This window comes from Sminthopsis crassicaudata, chromosome 3 (assembly GCF_048593235.1).
Source record: "Sminthopsis crassicaudata isolate SCR6 chromosome 3, ASM4859323v1, whole genome shotgun sequence".
Taxonomy (NCBI): domain Eukaryota; kingdom Metazoa; phylum Chordata; class Mammalia; order Dasyuromorphia; family Dasyuridae; genus Sminthopsis; species Sminthopsis crassicaudata.
In genome coordinates, this window is record NC_133619.1 from 200,393,143 (window position 1) to 200,412,142 (window position 19,000).

Below are 19,000 nucleotides of genomic sequence, written 5' to 3' on the forward strand. Positions count from 1 at the left end.
CTAGGTTTCATAAGACTATTATGCCATTTTAAGAATCATCCTTTTTATTTTTCCATCATTGTTGGACTGTTTCACTAGGGTGAATCATTTCCCTTTGGTACTCTAAAATTGGTGAGTAAAACCTATAATGGAATTAGAAAGCTTTATTGACAGTTATTCTGAATTACAGTTAAAAAAAAAAAAAAAAAAAAACTTAATTTCCCCTGAAGGCACACTTGAGTTTCACATGATTATGGCCCACTGCTTAAGAAATTAAGAATTCAAGACCTGTTTAAAATGTCCTGCAGAGCAAAATAAGTGCAAAAAAAGAGACCATTTCCCCAGAAAAATTTCCATTGAGATTCAGAATGTTTCTATGTAAACTAGATTTTGAATGCATTTTTTGAAGTCCTATTTAAATGTTTTGTTTGTTTTGTTTTGTTTTTACAATTCTCATTCAGTTGTAAAGGCAAGTGAAATTTTCTTCTATCACATAATCCATTCCTTTTATATTGGCAACATCTTCTAGGCTCCATGGAACATAGTTAAAAATGGCAGTTTTTATTTTTCAAGACTAGAGAAATCTGGTCCACCTTTACTGTACTTTCCAGAGATTTCTGCTCCACTGAAGTCAAAACCAGGGTTTTCTTTTTGAAATCTCTCTAGGGTAAGTTTCCTTTGCATTTGGTCCTGTACCCAAGGATCAGCTGCATATTCAATTTCTTTTTTTTTTTTTTTTTTTTATTATATATATATATATTTTATAATATTATCTCTTGTATTCATTTTTCCAATTTACCCCCCCTCCCTCTATTCCCTCCCCCCGACGACAGGCAATACCATACATTTTACATGTGTTACAATATAGTCTAGGTACAATACATGTGTGCGAATATCATTTTCTTATTGCACAATAAACATTAGAATCCGAAGGTACATGCAACCTGGGCAGACAGATATTAGTGCTAACAATTTTCATTCCCCTCCCAGTGTTTCTTCTCTGGGTGCAGCTACCTCTGTCCATCATTGATCAACTGGAAGTGAGTTGGATCTTCTTTATGTTGAAGATTTCCACTTCCATCAGAATACATCCTCATACAGTATTGTTGTTGAAGTGTACAGTGATCTTCTGGTTCTGCTCATTTCACTCAGCATCAGTTGATTTAAGTCTCTCCAGGCCTCTCTATATTCCTCCTGCTGGTCATTTCTTACCGAGCAATAATATTCCATAACCTTCATATACCACAATTTACCCAACCATTCTCCAACTGATGGACATCCATTCATCTTCCAGTTTCTAGCTACAACAAAAAGAGCTGCCACAAACATTTTGGCACATATATGTCTCTTTCCGCTCTTTAGTATTTCTTTGGGATATAATCCCAGTAGTAGCGCTGCTGGGTCAAAGGGTATGCACAGTTTGATAACTTTTTGGGCATAATTTCAGATTGCTCTCCAGAATGGCTGGATTCTTTCACAACTCCACCAGCAATGTATTAGTGTCCCAGTTTCCCCACATCCCCTCCAACATTTGTCATTATTTGTTCCTGTCATCTTAGCCAATCTGACAGGTGTGTAGTGGTATCTCAGAGTGGTCTTAATTTGCATTTCTCTGATCAGTAGTGATTTGGAACACTCTTTCATGTGAGTGGATATAGTTTCAATTTCTTCCTCTGAGAATTGTCTGTTCATATCCTTTGACCATTTATCAATTGGAGAATGGTTCGGTTTCTTATAAATTAGGGTCAGTTCTCTATATATTTTGGAAATGAGACCTTTGTCAGAACCTTTGTTTTTAAAAATATTTTCCCAATTTGTTACTTCCCTTCTAATCTTGTTTGCATTAGTATTATTTGTACAGAAACTTTTTAGTTTGATGTAGTCAAAATCTTCTATTTTGTGATCAATAATGATCTCTAGTTCTCCTCTGGTCATAAATTCCTTCCTCCTCCACAAGTCTGAGAGGTAGATTATCCTCTGTTCCTCTAATCTATTTATTATCTCCCTCTTTATGCCTAAATCATGGACCCATTTTGATCTTATCTTGGTATATGGTGTTAAGTGTGGATCCATATCTAATTTCTGCCATACTAATTTCCAGTTTTCCCAACAGTTTTTTCCGAATAATGAATTTTTATCCCTAATGTTGGAATCTTTGGGTTTGTCAAAGATTAGATTGCTATAGATGTACCCTTTTTTGTCCTTTGTATCTAATCTGTTCCACTGATCTACCGGTCTATTTCGTAGCCAATACCAAATGGTTTTGGTGACTGCTGCTATATAATATCGCTTTAGATCAGGTACACTTAGACCACCTTCCTCTGAGTTTTTTTTCATTAGTTCCCTTGCAATTCTTGACCTTTTATTCTTCCATATGAATTTTGTTGTTATTTTTTCTAGGTCATTAAAATAGTTTCTTGGGAGTCTGATTGGTATAGCACTAAATAAATAGATTAGTTTGGGGAGTATTGTCATCTTTATTATATTCGCTCGGCCTATCCAAGAGCACTGAATGTCTTTACAATTATTTAAATCTGATTTTATTTTTGTGGCAAGTGTTTTGTAATTTTTCTCATATAATTCCTGACTTTTCTTTGGTAGATGGATTCCCAAATATTTTATACTCTCAACATTTGTTTGGAATGGAATTTCTCTTTGTATCTCTTGCTGTTGCATTTTGTTAGTGATATATAAAAATGCCGAGGATTTATGTGGATTTATTTTGTATCCTGCCACTTTGCTGAAATTTTGAATTATTTCTAGTAGCTTTTTAGCAGAGTCTTTGGGGTTCTCTAAGTATACCATCATGTCATCTGCAAAAAGTGATAGTTTGATTTCCTCATTTCCTACTCTAATTCCTTGAATCTCTTTCTCGGCTCTTATTGCCGAGGCTAGCGTTTCTAGTACTATATTGAATAGTAATGGTGATAGTGGGCAACCTTGTTTCACTCCTGATCTTACTGGGAAAGGTTGCAGTTTATTTCTATTGCATATTATGCTTACTGACGGTCTTAAATATATACTCCTGATGGTTGCAATCCTTGATCTTTTGCCTTTCAGAATATCAGGTTCCAGGCCCTTCTATCTTTTAATGTGGAGGCAGCCAGATCTTGGGTGACCCTTATTGTGGCACCTTGGTATTTAAATTGTTTTTTTCTAGCTGCTTGCAGGATTTTCTCCTTTGTGTGGTAATTCTGCAGCTTAGCCACAATATTCCGTGGTGTTCTTTTTTTAGGGTCTATTTCAGAAAGAGTTCGATGAATTCTTTCCACATCTACTTTCCCTTCTGTTTCTATTATCTCTGGACAGTTCTCTTTGATAATTTCCTGTAAAATAGAGTCTAGGCTCTTTTTTTGGTCATAGTTTTCTGGAAGTCCAATAATCTGCAGATTATCTCTCCTAGATCTATTTTCCAGGTCTATAGATTTTCCCAGTAAGTATTTGACGTTGTTCTCCAGCTTCTCATTTTTTTTTTGTTTTGTTTGACTGATTCTTGGGTTCTCTGTGAATCATTCATTTCTATTTGTTCCATCCTGACTTTTAAGGAGTTATTTTCTTCTTTCACAGTTTTTAGTTTTTTTTGTAAATGCCCAATTTCGTTTTTAAATGAATTATTTTGCTCTATTGAGTTTTTTTCCATTTCCCTAATTTTTTTTTTTGAGAATTATTTTCTTTTTCCAATTCAGAAATTCTATTTTCTTGAGACTTTTTTATCTTTTCCAATTCAGAAATCCTACTTTCCTGTGTTTTTTTAACCTTTTCTAATTCACTAATTTTGTTTCCCTGCATCTCCTGTGAATTCTTTATTTTTTTCCAACTCCAATTTCAGGACGTTGTTATTCTCTATCATAACTTCCCTTTCTTTTCCCCATTTTTCTTCGATCTCCCTCAATTTTTTAAGAGCTTCTTCTAGGAGTGTTAGGATTACTAAGTGAGAACTGAGGTTGTCTGGATAGTTACAAGGTGAGAACTCAGGTTGACTTGGTAGAAGGAGCAAGCCCATTGGCTGAAGTGGTTCTTCCCAGAAGCCCTTGCATTATCCCACGCCCATTCTCTGGGAGGATAAAGAGGACAGCAATCCAGGAAGAGGAGAGGACTCTGAATTGCATCAGGCTTGACGGGGCTCTCTGCAGGAAGGGAAGTCACTTCTTTGGACAAGAGTTAACAGCAACTGCCTGGAGACAACGGTTCATTACAGGAAGAAGAATCTGTCGGAGAGATTTGAGTAGACACAGCAGATCTCTTCCCAGAGAGCCATCCGGCAGCTTCTGGAGACGACAGCTCGTTACATTTGGCGTCCACACGTGGGGCAAGGACTTTTGCTTATCCTGACAAGAGGAGCTAGACCAGACCTTCGCAATTTGGCGCCCGAACAGGGACAGACACGGTCCTGATTCCAGTGGAAAAGCCTCCCATCCAGATCTCAGTCTCTCTGACCCAGAACCGTGAGTAACAAGGAAACTTTGTTAAAGATTAAGTGAGCGTGCTAATAGATAAATAAGGAACTTGTTAAGGGCTAAACCAGGAATCTCTTATAGTGAAATGGGGCAAACACCTTCTGTTCAAGGAAAATGTTTAGAGAGCATCATCAAGGTTATGAAAAGCCAAGGATTGATTATAATTTTAGAGGAGATTACTGAACTTTTAAGAACTGTGAAGGTTATATGTCCTTCTTTTTCTCTGGAAGAAGAATTGGATCCAGATGAATGGGAATTAGTAGGAAAGCAATTAGGTGAACACTACAATTCCAGGCCAAACTCAATTTCCAAAGATACAATTCATATATACAATGTAATCCAATTGGCTTTAAACAATGTTATTCTAAAGGAAGAGATGAAGGAGCAAAATGGGGAAGTGTCAACTAAACTAGGTGAAAAGGATGAATCAGATAACAATGAAGTTAAGTACAATTCTGAGCAACAGGAGCACCTCCCATCTCCTCCCTCAATTAACCCTTCATGGGTGGAGCAAGAAGGAGGAGAGGAAGAGGCAGAAACACAAACAGAATTGCCTGTGAAGCAGCCTAAGCCTATGACAAGATTAGAAAAAGCATTGGTTAAAGCTAAGAGAGAAGGACAGGATATAAGTGATTTTATACATGCATATCCTGTGATTGAAAATATTGATTCTGTAGGTCATAAAATGAGAAGATATGCACCTTTAGATTTGAATAAAATTAAGGATTTGAAAAAAGGTTGTACCCTTTATGGGACTACATCAGCTTATGTCAAAATGTTACTAGATGGTTTGTCTTATGAAGTCCTAACCCCGAATGATTGGAAATCCATAGCAAGGATATGCCTGGAACCTGGAGAAAATTTATTATGGCTTGCGGAATTTCATGAATTATGTAAAATTCAAGTCAGATGCAATTTGGAAATAGGAGTTAACACACAATTCACTTTTGAGCACTTAGCTGGTGAAGGTCAGTATGGAGAGAATTCGGAACAGATTAATTATACCATGACGATATATGAACAAATTGCTAAGGCTGCAATAAAAGCTTGGGGTGTCCTTCCTGGACAGAAAGATCGTGGAGAGGCTTTCACTAAAATACAGCAAGGTCCCAATGAACCTTTTGCAGATTTTGTGGGACGTTTGCAAACTGCTGTCAAAAGAACTATTGGAGAAAATTCAGCTACAGAAATAATGACCAGACATCTGGCTAAGGAAAATGCCAACGAGATTTGCAAAAGAATTATATGGGGATTAGACAAAGATGCTCCTTTAGAGGAGATCATAAGACGCTGTGCTACAGTGGGAACAAATGCTTTTTACACCCGGACAATGATGACTGTGGAAAGACAGGGTCCCTCCTGGCAAGGGCCTTCTAGAGAAACTCGGCGATGTTTTCAATGTGGAAAAATTGGGCATCTAAGAGCTCAGTGTAGATATGGAGATACAGTGAGAAGACAGGGTGAGAGAAGACCTAAAACCCCATGTCCAAAATGCAACAGAGGATTCCATTGGGCATCAGAGTGTAGAATAATTCAGGGAAATGGGATGAGGGGCCCAGGTCCAGGGCCCCAGGCAAAAAAGACTTGGGGCATGATGGCAGCTGATGTTACACCTAAAGAGCCTTTAGAAGGCCAGGATTCTGATTTAATCAATCAGCAGAGAAGCAATCACATGGCAGAAAGGGATTACCTGATAAGTCAGTCAAAAGGCAATCAGATTGCAAAAATGGATTACACTTGGGGAGAATACAGGCCTTTTAAACCAACAGGGCTGTGCCCAGTGCAAACAACTCCAATGTAATTGTCAGATGATGAGAAGAGATTTAGAAATAGGTTAAATGCCTGGGAGACAGGGTTTGCTTGTATTTCTTCAGCAGGAGAAGGAATCAGATGGGTGCCAACGAGTCATATTCACCTTATCCATCAGAGAGAGACAGAAAAAGAGAAAGACCTCAAAATAAAGGAGAAGATCTAAGAAACATTTTACACCGAAAGAGCATGGCTAATAAAAAGACTGTTAAAGAACTTTAAAACCAGCAGGAATCATTGGACTTCCTCACACAAGATGAGACTAATGGACAAATGGACTTATGGACATTTATAAATTTTCAATTTATGATTATTTGATTATGTTATATACTTCTAGCATGCGTTATGTTACTATGTTACTATATGCTTATGTAATTTATGTAATTATCTGTAATACTTCCCATATTGATGGATTTATGTTTCAAGGTCATTTATGTAATTATCTGTAATACTTCCCATATTGATGGATTTATGTTTCAAGGTAATGACTGTCCTATGTTCTAAATCAAAAGAAAGGGGGAGATGTTAGGATTACTAAGTGAGAACTGAGGTTGTCTGGATAGTTACAAGGTGAGAACTCAGGTTGACTTGGTAGAAGGAGCAAGCCCATTGGCTGAAGTGGTTCTTCCCAGAAGCCCTTGCATTATCCCACGCCCATTCTCTGGGAGGATAAAGAGGACAGCAATCCAGGAAGAGGAGAGGACTCTGAATTGCATCAGGCTTGACGGGGCTCTCTGCAGGAAGGGAAGTCACTTCTTTGGACAAGAGTTAACAGCAACTGCCTGGAGACAACGGTTCATTACAGGAAGAAGAATCTGTCGGAGAGATTTGAGTAGACACAGCAGATCTCTTCCCAGAGAGCCATCCGGCAGCTTCTGGAGACGACAGCTCGCTACATAGGAGAGAGTTATGTGATGGGGGGCAGGAATCGTTCCCCTTTAGGTTGTTATCTGATTCTCTGCTGTCAACTTCCTCGGGGTTGGACACCCGCTCTTTCTCTGTATAGAAGGAATCTATGGTTTTTCTAGCTTTTTTGCTCATACTTAAAAAAAATCTTTTGGGGTCTGTCTCTGGGGTAGGAAATTATTTACTTCTTTACCAGCTTCCTCCCAGACCGGATGGATGCAGCGGCTCCTGAGCCTGAGCTAAGAGAGAGCTCTGGGAGAGAGTTCCCCACCCCCTCCCTGGAAGTGCCTCAGAGGTGATTAGCACTACTGTGCTTCGAGGGCGTAGAATAGTGAAGATAGCAAGAAGCCCAGCCTATGTGTCCGGGTGGGGAGTGGGTGTCTGCAGCAGGTGACGTGAGAAGCCCCTGCGCTCAAACTGGAAGTGTCTGCCAGAAACCGTGGTCCCTAGTTCAAAGGTTCCGCTTCTCTGGGACTTCCTGGAGCTGAGTTCCACTCCCTCCAGCTAAGCTAGGCAGTGTGTGTTGCCTTGGGCCGTATCCACCCACTTGTCAGTCTCTTAACTATTCTCAGGAGGTAGCTGAGGCCACACCCCCTGGTGCCGAGATCTGTGCCTGAGTCACCCCCAGGGTCCGGGGAAAATCTAATCTGAGTTTTAAAATATTTTAGCTTTCTCTTCTGAACTGCTAAATAATTAGCAGAGAAGAGCTAACAGCCTGTGCCAGATTCCTTTACCTCAGTGGCTTCTCTGATCCCAGAGCCCTTCCCAGCGCAATGGGCGCAGTGTGCCCCTACCCCACCGTCTGTGCTGGTCTTTCTTATTCCTCCCCTGAGAACTGACCTTTCCTGTTGAAACTCCAGATTCTCTTCAGCTGGTAAGTCGTGCTTCCAGTCCTTGTGGTATCTATCAGTCCTGAGCTAATTTTGAGACTTAATTTATCTAATTGGTTGTGAGGGAGTGAGGAAGTTCACTGAGTCGTGTGTTTCTTCTCCGCCATCTTGGCTCCGCCCCCGCATATTCAATTTCTAAGAGAGAGGTCCAACAATTTGCTGCATCTCTCTTTGTCTTGGTAAGAACTATTCGAACCATTTTTCTGTCCTCTAATGTCCATGTTCCATCATCAGCTATTGTAGAATCAAAGAGTTTGCCCTGGACTTCAATGAACACCTCCTCTAGGGTTTGGTACCACTGGCCCCAGGGCGTTCCACAAGGCACCACACCACTTCTCTCCTCAAACGGGGCAGACATGCTTCCCTCAGTTCCCAGTGACTCTCTCAGTCTTACCCATCACAATTAATGGAAAGAGTCACAAATATTGTAAATGAAGATTGCCTGAGGAGATGATCCATATTTCCTAAGAGACTAAACCTATCTTCCTATACTTTCTGGCAGGTTAAAAAAATATTATAACTTATATTGATTTAGACATGGCTTCTGTATTTGCAATGTCAAACCCATCTTTAAAAGTTATTTAATTGGATTATCTAAATTAGTGAGAATATTTTTTTTACTTTTTTTTAAAACATTGTATTTAATCTCTTTTTTTAAGTTTTTTTTGTTTATTTAATTTTTATTTTATTTTATAATTATAACTTTTTTTTGACAGTACATATGCATGGGTAATTTTTTACAACATTATTCCTTGCACTTACTCCTATTCAGATTTTTTCCCTTCCTCCCCCAACACCCTCCCCCAGATGGCAGGCAGTCTTATACATGTTAAATATATTACAGTATATTTTAGATACAATATATGTGTATAGAACCGAATTTCTTGTTGCACAGGAAGAAATAGATTCAGAAGGTAAAAATAACAGTTTACACTCATTTCCCATTGTTCCTTTTCTGGATGTAGCTGATTCTGTCCATCATTAATCAATTGGAATTGGATTAGCTCTTCTCTATGTTGAAGATATCCACTTCCATCAGCATACATCCTTGTACAGTATCATTGTTGAAGTGTATAATGATCTTCTGGTTCTACTTCTTTCACTTAGCATCAGTTGATGTAAGTCTCTCCAAGCCTCTCTGTATTTCTCCTGTTGGTCATTTCTTACAGAACAATAATATTCCATAACATTCATATACCATAATTTACCCAACCATTCTCCAATTGATGGACATCCATTCATCTTCCAGCTTCTAGCCACTATCAAAAGGGCTGCCACAAACATTTTGGCACATACAGGTCCCTTTCCCTTCTTTAGTATTTCCTTGGGATATAAGCCCAGTAGTAGTATGGCTGGGTCAAAGGGTATGCAAATTTTGATAACTTTTTGGGCATATTCCAGATTGCTCTCCAGAATGACCGGATTCTTTCACAACTCCACCAACAATGCATCAGTGTCCCAGTTTTCCCACAGCCCCTCCAACATTCATCGTTATTTGTTCCTGTCATCTTAGCCAATCTGACAGGTGTTAAATGTGGATCCATGCCTAGTTTCTGCCATACTAATTTCCAGTTTTCCCAGTAGTTTTTGTCAAATAATGAATTCTTATCCCAAAATTTGGGATCTTTGGGTTTGTCAAACATTAGATTGCGATTTTTATTCACTATCTTGCCCTGTGAACCTAACCTATGCCACTGATCAACTAGTCTATTTCTTAGCAAATACCAAATGGTTTTGGTGACTGTTGTTTTATAATACAGTTCTAGATCAGGTATAGCTAGACCACCTTCATTTAATTTTTTTTTCATTACTTCCCTTGAAATTCTCAACCTTTTGTTGTTCCATATGAATTCTGTTGTTATTTTTTCTAGGTTATTTAAATAGTTTCTTGGAAGTCTGATTGGCATAGCACTAAATAAATAGATTAGTTTAGGGAGTATTGTCATCTTAATTATATTCGCTCGGCCTATTCAAGAGCACTGAATGTCTTTCCAGTTATTTAAATCTGACTTTATTTTTGTGGCAAGTGTTTTGTAATTTTGCTCATATAATTCCTGACTCTCCTTTAGTAGATACATTCCCAAATATTTTATACTATCGACCGTTATTTTGAATGGAATTTCTCTTTGTATCTCTTGCTGTTGGATTGTGTTGGTAATGTATAAAAATGCTGTGAATTTATGTGGATTTATTTTGTATCCTGCAACTTTACTAGAATTTAGAATTATTTCTAATGCTTTTTAGCAGTCTTTGGGGTTCTCTAAGAATACCATCATGTCATCTGTGAAAAGTGATAATTTGATTTCCTCATTTCCTACTGTAATTCCTTGAATCTCTTTCTCGGCTCTTATTGCCAAGGCTAGAGTTTCTAGTACTATATTGAAAAGTAATGGTGATAATGGGCAACCTTGTTTCACTCCTGATCTCATAGGGAAAGGTTCTAGTTTATCGCCATTACATATGATATTTACTGAAGGCTTTAAATATATCCTCCTTATTATTTTAAGGAATAGTCCATTTATTCCTATACACTCAAGCATTTTTAGTAGGAATGGATGTTGGATTCTATCAAATGCTTTTTCTGCATCTATTGAGATGATCATATGGTTTTTATTAATTTGATTATTAATATGGTCAATTATAGTAATAGTTTTCCTAATATTAAACCAGCCCTGCATTCCTGGTATAAATCCCACTTGGTCATAGTGTATTATCCTGGGGATGATTTTCTGAAGGCGTTTTGCTAATATCTTATTTAAGATTTTAGCATCAATATTCATTAAGGAAATTGGTCTATAGTTTTCTTTCTCAGTTTTCGATCTACCTGGTTTGGGTATCAGTACCATGTCTGTGTCATAGAAGGAATTTGGTAGGACTCCTTCAATCCCTATTTTTTCAAATAGTTTACTTAGCATTAGAGTTAGTTGTTCTTTAAATGTTTGGTAGAATTCACATGTAAATCCATCTGGTCCTGGGGACTTTTTCTTAGGAAGTTGGTTAATAGCTTGGTCTATTTCTTTTTCTGAGATGGGACTATTTAGACTACTTATTTCTCCCTCTGTTAATCTGGGAAAGCTATATTTTTGAAGGTATTCTTCCATTTCATTTAAGTTATCGAATTTATCGGCATAAAGTTGAGCAAAGTAGCTCCTAACTATTGTTCTAATTTCCTCTTCATTAGTGGTGAGTTCACCCTTTTCATTTTCAAGACTAACAATTTGCTTTTGCTCTTTCCTTTTTTAAATCAGGTTTACTAAAGGTTTGTCTATTTTGTTGGTTTTTTCATAGAACCAACTCTTAGTTTTATTAATTAATTCAATAGTTTTTTTTTTTACTTTCAATTTTATTAATCTCACCTTTTATTTTTTGAATTTCAAGTTTTGTGTTTGTCTAGGGGTTTTTAATTTCTTCCTTTTCTAGCAATTTTAGTTGTAAGCCCAATTCGTTGGCCCTCTCTTTCTCTATTTTATGCAAGTAGGCCTGTAGAGATATAAAACTTCCCCTTATTACTGCTTTGGCTGTATCCCACACATTTTGGTATTATGTCTCATTATTGTCCTTTTCTTGGGTGAAGTTATTAATTATGTCTATGATTTGCTGTTTTACCCAATCATTCTTTAGTATAAGATTATTTAGTTTCCAATTATTTTTTGGTCTATTTTCCCCTGGATTTTTATTAAATGTAATTTTGATTGCATTGTGGTCTGAAAAGGATGCATTTACTATTTCTGCCTTACTGCATTTGATTTTGAGGTTTTTATGCCCTAGTATATGATCTATTTTTGTATAGGTTCCATGAACTGCTGAGAAGAAAGCATATTCCTTTCTTTCTCCATTTAGCTTTCGCCAAAGATCTATCATATCAAACTTTTCTAGTATTCTATTTACCTCTTTGACTTCTTTCTTATTTATTTTGTGGTTTGATTTATCTAATTCTGAGAGTGCAAGGTTGCGATCTCCCACTGTTATAGTTTTGCTATCTATTTCCTCTTGGAGCTCTCTTAATTTCTCTTTTAAGAATTTAGATGCTGGGGGCAGCTAGGAGGCGCAGTGGATAGAGCACCAGCCTTGAAGTCAGGAGGACCCGAGTTCAAATCTGATCTCAGACACTTAACACTTCCTAGCTATGTGACCCTGAGCAAGTCACTTAACCCCAGCCTCAGAAAAAGAAAAAAAAAAAGAAAAACAAATAAACAAAAAGAATTTAGATGCTACACCATTTGGTGCATATATGTTTGATATTGGATACTGCTTCATTATCTATGCTACACTTTAGCAAGATATAATGTCTTTCCTGGAATTTATGACTAGAGAAGAACTAGAGATCATTATTGGTCACAAAATAGAAGATTTTGATTACATCAAACTAAAAAGTTTCTGTACAAACAGTACTAATTCAAACAAGATTATAAGGGAAGTAACAAATTGGGAAAATATTTTTATAGTTAAAGGTTCTGATAAAGGTCTCATTTCCAAAATATATAGAGATTTGACCCTAATTTAGGACTAATTCCATATTGCTTGCCATCCTATTAACCCCTACTTATGTTTTTCTTCTTCCCTTCCATCTTACCCTCCTCCCCACTATTAAACTTGTGGGCACCACTTGCTTTTCACAGGCCTCCCTTTTTAAAATCCCTCCCCCACCTTAAAGTTCCTCCCCGATTTTACCGCTTGTGAACTCCTGGGGAGGAGCTTATATTTTTATGAGGAGCAAGTTCATTGGTTGAAGTATTTTTTCCCAGAAGCCCCTGAGTTATTCCACACCCATTCTCTGAGAGGATAAAAGAAGACACCATTGAGCAAGGGGAGAGTCTTGTTTAGGCCAAAGTTGGAGCAGCTCTCTGGAGGAATGGAGTCTGGCTGGAGATTGAGTTAAAACAGCAGATCTACTTCCAGAGAGTGATCTGCAGTTTCTGGAGACAACAGAACATTACAAACAATCACAATACTTTACATAATTACAACTTCCAATAGTGCATATTTAAATACATGAAACCACTTTAGGGTATTTATTAGTTACACTAATGGGCACTAATCCTATTTATTTTTTTAAAATTCTCATTATATACATCCAACCATTCTGTAGAGCAATTTGGAACTATGCTCAAAAAGTTATCAAACTGTGCATACTTTTTGACCCAGCAGTGTTACTATTGTGCTTATATCCAAAAAAGATCTTAAAGAAGGGAAAGGGGTCTGTATGTGCAAGAATGTTTGTGGCAGCCCTCTTAGTAGTGGCCAGAAACTGGAAACTAAGTGGATGCCCATCAATTGGAGAATGGCTGAATAAATCGTGGTATATGAATATTATGGAATATTATTGTTATGTAAGAAATGCTCAACAGGATGACTTCAGAAAGGCCTGGAGAGACTTACATGAACTGATGCTGAGTGAAATGAGCAGGACCAAGAGATCTTTATATACTTCAACAACAATACTATATGATGATCAATTCTGATGGATGTAGCCATCTTCAACAATGAGATGAACCAAATCAATTCCAACACAGCAGTAATGAACTGAACCAGCTACACCCAGCAAAAGAACTCTGGGAGATGACTATGTACCACTACATAGAATTCCCAATCCCTCTATTTTTGTCCGCCTGCATTTTTGATTTCTTTCACAGGTTAATTATACACTATTTTTGTACAGCAAAACAATTGTTTGGACATGTATACATATATTGTATTTAATTTATACTTTAACCTATTTGACATGAATTGTTCAACCTGTCATCTGGGGTGTTGGGAGAGGAGGGAAAAAATTAGAACAAAAGTTTTGGCAATTGTCAATGCTATAAAATTACCCATGCAGATATCTGGTAAATAAAAACTATAAAAATATTCTTATTATAGTGTCAAGTATATATTAAATATATTAATTTGGGAGCTGAATAATTCAGTAGACCTTTGATTTCATTAGTAAATGAATAAATTGATTAATGCAGTTAAAAACCTCATCCATACCATTTTATCCAATACTATTCTTTTTCAATGCCTTCCCTTACATCATCCCTAGAGAATCTATCCAATATATTAAAATCTTGACCTTTTATTTCATAATCTCACTAACAACCATTACATTTAGCTTTCATTTCATGCATTTTAGATGATATAGTTTATGCTATTTCTTGAAAGAGAGCTGTAGTTGGTAATATATTGAAACCTGTTTATATCTACCCATGCATTTTTTCCCCATTGCCTTTAAGTCATCCACAATTTTGATTCACTGGAAACTTTGATTCATCATGATTTAGGCATATTGCATCACTTGACCCAGTCAAGATTTAACAGTCATTCATTAACGATTTCCAATATCCCCAATTCAATGAAGATCATTAGGAGAAGGGGCAACGTCTAATTTTTTTTAGAGCTTCTTTCTGCTGAGAATGGGTGAAGAGTTGAAATCCTATCCTAGGGAAATGGTGTTTGTGGTGTGCTGAAAGCATTCAAAGCATCCAAAGGGCTGATTCAGGTTCCAGAAGCAGGTCAATATAGTTATAATTTGACCAAATCTAGAACAAAAAACAAAGCTAACAAATAAAGGTTAGAAAAATAGGGAGATAGAAAGATTGGTTCACAAGGACTGCTACAAAATGTGGAGAAGCCAGTATAGACTGGCCAGTGGCTTCCCATATAAGGAAACAAGTTTCTGTCACAGGATAGACACAGACAGGTTGTCAGCTATAGTCTCAATAAATAGCAGTTAGGTCTCACAGACAACTGTACCAATTGTCCTTTCATTATTTGGAAACTTTTAAAAACCTGACTATCCACAGACACAAATGTCCAGTAACAGATAGATGACCAGGCTAAATACTTATTTGCTTAAGTATTTAAGATATAATGTTTACATATAATCATATTGGAAACAGCAAAGTATTACATCATAGAAATCAGTTACAGGAGAAGAAATTGCAGGGACATGAATATGACATAATATAAGCAGTCAAAACTGATTTTTCAGCACATATAGGACACAGGATAAAATAGCCTGAACTCAGTTTTACTCCAAATAATTGTGTAACTTTCAGAAGACGGAGCTTTAAAACTCCCAAATTATGTTAACTACAAGTCCAAGAACTTTTACCTCCAATAACAAATTCCATTAGCCAAAGCTTCGGGTAAATCCTAAACAGGCATTTACCAGGACCTTATATTGATAACAGTAAGAAATTTGTCCCAGAAAATTCACACCTTATCTTTCATATCTAAATAAATTTTTAATAAGAGAACATTATACAAATCATTTTGCTTTAAAATGCCCACTACATAGGAAAAAAAAAAAATCATTCTCAGAGGTCCTTTAAATAATGGTACAACTTTAAGATGACCCAATACAATCAATTAAAACTTATACAGAATATCCTAATTCCACATAAAAGTATCTGAAAATTTCTTTAAAACTATTAATTAAACTTTTGGAAATAACCCTACCAAATTATAGATCTCATTTATGAAATCCTACCAAATTATAGATCTCATTTATGACCATATTCCTTAAACAAAGAGACCATTATGTACCTTAAAATACAAATATTCAGAAAACTAACTTACTATAGTAAAAGTAATCTGTCTCTTTAAGTCACAAAAATGCTCTTTGCAGCAAGAGCCAAAGAGTTTTATCTCCATTTCCAAAGAAGCCAGCAGAAAGCAGTGGGAGAGAGGATGAAAGGTGAGTTAAATTTTAACTTTTGAAGCCAAAATATTCTTTCCCATTTCTCCCTCCCTGACTCAACTTCTTTTTATAAGTAACTGTTAGGGTGCCAAATCCTTCTCACGATTTAGCCAGCAGCATATTTTCTTTCTCCCAAAGGCAGGTTGCTTCCATTTAAAAGACTTGTCTCTTTTCTTTTCTACTTAATTCTTTTCTTTCCCTTTGCTACATGCTTTGTCCTTAATAGTCTCTCCTATTTCCTTCCTGAAATCATTCAAACTTTCAATTGTTCCTACAAATCATTCCTTCTTATTCCATTTCCTCAAAATCACCTTCTTTTCTCCTTTCCTTTTCTTTTCCTTCAAAAACCTTTATGATTCACAATATAGTGAATAGCTAAATAATTCCATAAAACTCGCACACATGCTCAGCAGAGCTGACAAAATGAAAAGGCATAATTTACAATGTTTACAAATTACCCAAAATCACCCATTACCAAAATGTTTCAGAAGTTAACATAATTTATCTAATTAGGGGATGTGCCGTCTTCAGGCAACTTATCAAAGCTTTGTTTTAACAACTATTGTTAAACTAAATCAAATCAAATACAGCTTTAAAAAAAAAGTTGTTTTTTTTTCAGTAGCAAAGGTTCAATATTCAAACAAATTCCTACGATCTTATAAACCCTGAATAAATAAATCTATCATGAACAAGGCAATAGTTTCAGCATCACAATACCACTTTAAATAACTAAGTTCAATAGACCAATAAGCTAAAAAGATATATTTTTTTCTCTTAAGTAAAGTTTCCTAAAATTCTTAATCAAATGTTTTCACTTGCCTGTTTGTTTTTTTCCCCCCAAAGCAATTAGCATCAACTTCTTTGTTCTTTAGAATTCTTACCTTTCCTAGACAGAGCAGCAACTTCAATCAAATAAGGTTTTTATTGCTCTTTTCCCTTTACTCCGAGGAGCAAGCTTTTCTGACAGTTTAAAAGTAGCTAAGCTTTTTTATTTCCCCTACTTATAAATTAGTGGAAATAGGTTAAGAAGTTAAAAAATACAAGCAGTTTTTTTTTTTTTTAATGCTAAACACATTGAAATGATCAATTGCCAAATGTCTTAATCATTGTTCTTAAAACTTAACAGAGCTATTTAAATCAACAAAAGATAGACCACAAACAAATCACAAACATAGATCACACAGACACAATACTTAATCTATACAAATTAGGGGCAAGCTCCTGAAATCTCAGTAATGGAGTGAGGGAAGTTTCTAGGGTAACACTTTTTCCCTTTAAGAAATTAAAATGGAGCCTTTTTATAGGCTTCCAAAGTCTAGTTTGATGCGTTTTCTACCTTCACAGAGAGCACCCAGATGTGAAAAAAAATTACCCAGAGCCCAGAATTCTGTTCTATAACACCCGAAGTTGTGCCAACTGACACCCCAGATGGTGTTTTAAAAACACGCAGATTTATTGTCCAAGTACATATTCAGACCAGAGGTGTGTCTTAAGAGACATTCAGAACAAATGGCACTCCAGTGCCATTCCATTGAGTACCTCCCAGATTATTGATTTGTCAACCTGTCTTCTGTGGACTTAAACACTAGCTACAGACAGACAGACAGAGAAAACCACTTACCCTACAGGGATTTTAAAGCAGACTCTACTATGGCCAGGTGTAGGTGTTCGCAATAAGCCTTGCTGTGGCTCAAAACTGTTTTCTCAGTGGAAACTCTGGAATACCCCAGAGGACAAGCCTCTCCAACAAAAAGCCCTGACCTCAGCCATCCCAAGACTCCAGGCAGAGACTGTAGGTCTCTAATCTCTAATCCTGTTCTTAGTTCTCATATCTCGCTAGGGCCTCCAAAATGTAATATTGGAGAAACGGAGGCAAGATAGAGATTAGAGAGTTTTTAATATTTTATTTGAGAGGGAGAGATTGTCTTGAGGCAAAACAGGATCCATATTGCCCCCAGGGCTGAATTAGACTCATGTCTCAAGTATTCAGCCTAGAATGAAAAATTCCAGGGATTTTTAAAAGACTTCAGCTGTCAGGTTGACAAATGGAGCAAGCAATGGTGAGTGGGAATTTCCAGGAATGGACCTGACAAATTGGGGCTGACGACCATAAATTTCAGATAACTTGGGAGTGAAATGGATAGTCAAGCTAGAGACAGGAAGTTTGGAATAAAAGAGATATGCTTCTGCAATTTATGGTTCTATAGAATATTAATGGTCAGAGCTTTCAGCCCTAATTTATATCAGTTCTAATGATCAGGATGGGGGGTTGAAACCAGGGGGATTAAGGCAGAACAATTCAAGGAACTGAGGCAGAAAAATTTAAGGAAACTGAGGCAGAATAATTAAAAGAAACTGTGGTATAACAACATATAGTGGAAATAAGATCATAAAAGTAGATTGGAAATCAGGCTGAAGAAAACTTTGGATGATATAATAATCATTTGGGAACCAATTAAAGTTTTGAAAGGAAAATGGATGTGATTACACTAGTACATTAAAAAATATGGCATTCTTTCTTTCTATGAGAGAACTGGACCATCTTATGAAAAAAAAATTCAGTTAGTTTTGATCTGAGTAATGATGATATCATTGTCAAATACCACTTAATAAATCATCCAGCAATAGTCAGAAAGGAAAGAAATAAGTCATAGTGAAAAGGGGGAACTGAAAACGTTTCTTCTCAAAGTAGCCAAATATTATCATCCATTTAAAAGTGATAACTATAAAGTTCTACTTTGGGGTCTCAGAATCACATTCATAAGTATAATATGGAAAAGATGTAGCTAGACTTGCCCTTTTATAGCTTTTAAAAAATTAAATAAAATGTTCCTTTTGTATTGTGTAGTATTCATATTTTAGCTGAGAGCCATATTTTAGCTGATTATAAATTTATTCTTCTTGATATCATTCTTAAAAGACCATAGTACTCTTTGGTAGTCATCACCAATTACCTTCCCTTCATTCTCTCATCTACAAAACATTCCTTTAAAAGATGAATTAGTATATACAGTGATTTTACTTGGTCCTAGATGGCAAAATCTGATAAAGAGTAAAAATGCAGTGAGAAAAATGTTTTCTGGAACATTGAAAGTTTGCTGTAAAAATCCCCCAAACTTAAATTATTATTTTGGGGTTTTTTTTGTTTGTTTGTTTGTTTGTTTTTTGTTTTGTTTTGTTTTGTTTTTGTTTTTGCCAGGCAATTAGGATTTAAGTGATTTACCTGGGGCCAAACATGTAGGAAGTGTTAAATGTCTGAGGCCAGATATAAACTT

The 19,000-nt window shown here is 36.4% G+C and overlaps 1 protein-coding gene across 1 annotated transcript; it reads right to left on the minus strand.

Moving 5' to 3' along the window:
• Positions 1-410: 410 nt before the first annotated feature.
• On the minus strand, positions 411-8,399 carry LOC141560964 (nudC domain-containing protein 2-like). Its single transcript, XM_074299816.1, has 2 exons — positions 8,179-8,399; positions 411-703 (listed from the first exon to the last, which is right to left on the minus strand). Exons 1-2 carry the CDS (start codon positions 8,397-8,399, stop codon positions 541-543), a joined length of 384 nt encoding a protein of 127 aa, XP_074155917.1. The 3' UTR covers positions 411-540.
• Positions 8,400-19,000: the final 10,601 nt, after the last annotated feature.

Coding starts and splice junctions, on each gene's coding strand:
- LOC141560964 (XM_074299816.1), bottom strand. CDS start 8,399: ATGTCTGCCCCGTTTGAGGAGAGAAGTGGTGTGGTGCCTTGTGGAACG. Junction 704..8,178: donor AATTGTTGGACCTCTCTCTT/AGAAATTGAATA, acceptor AAAAAAAAAAAA/AGAAATTGAATATGCAGCTG.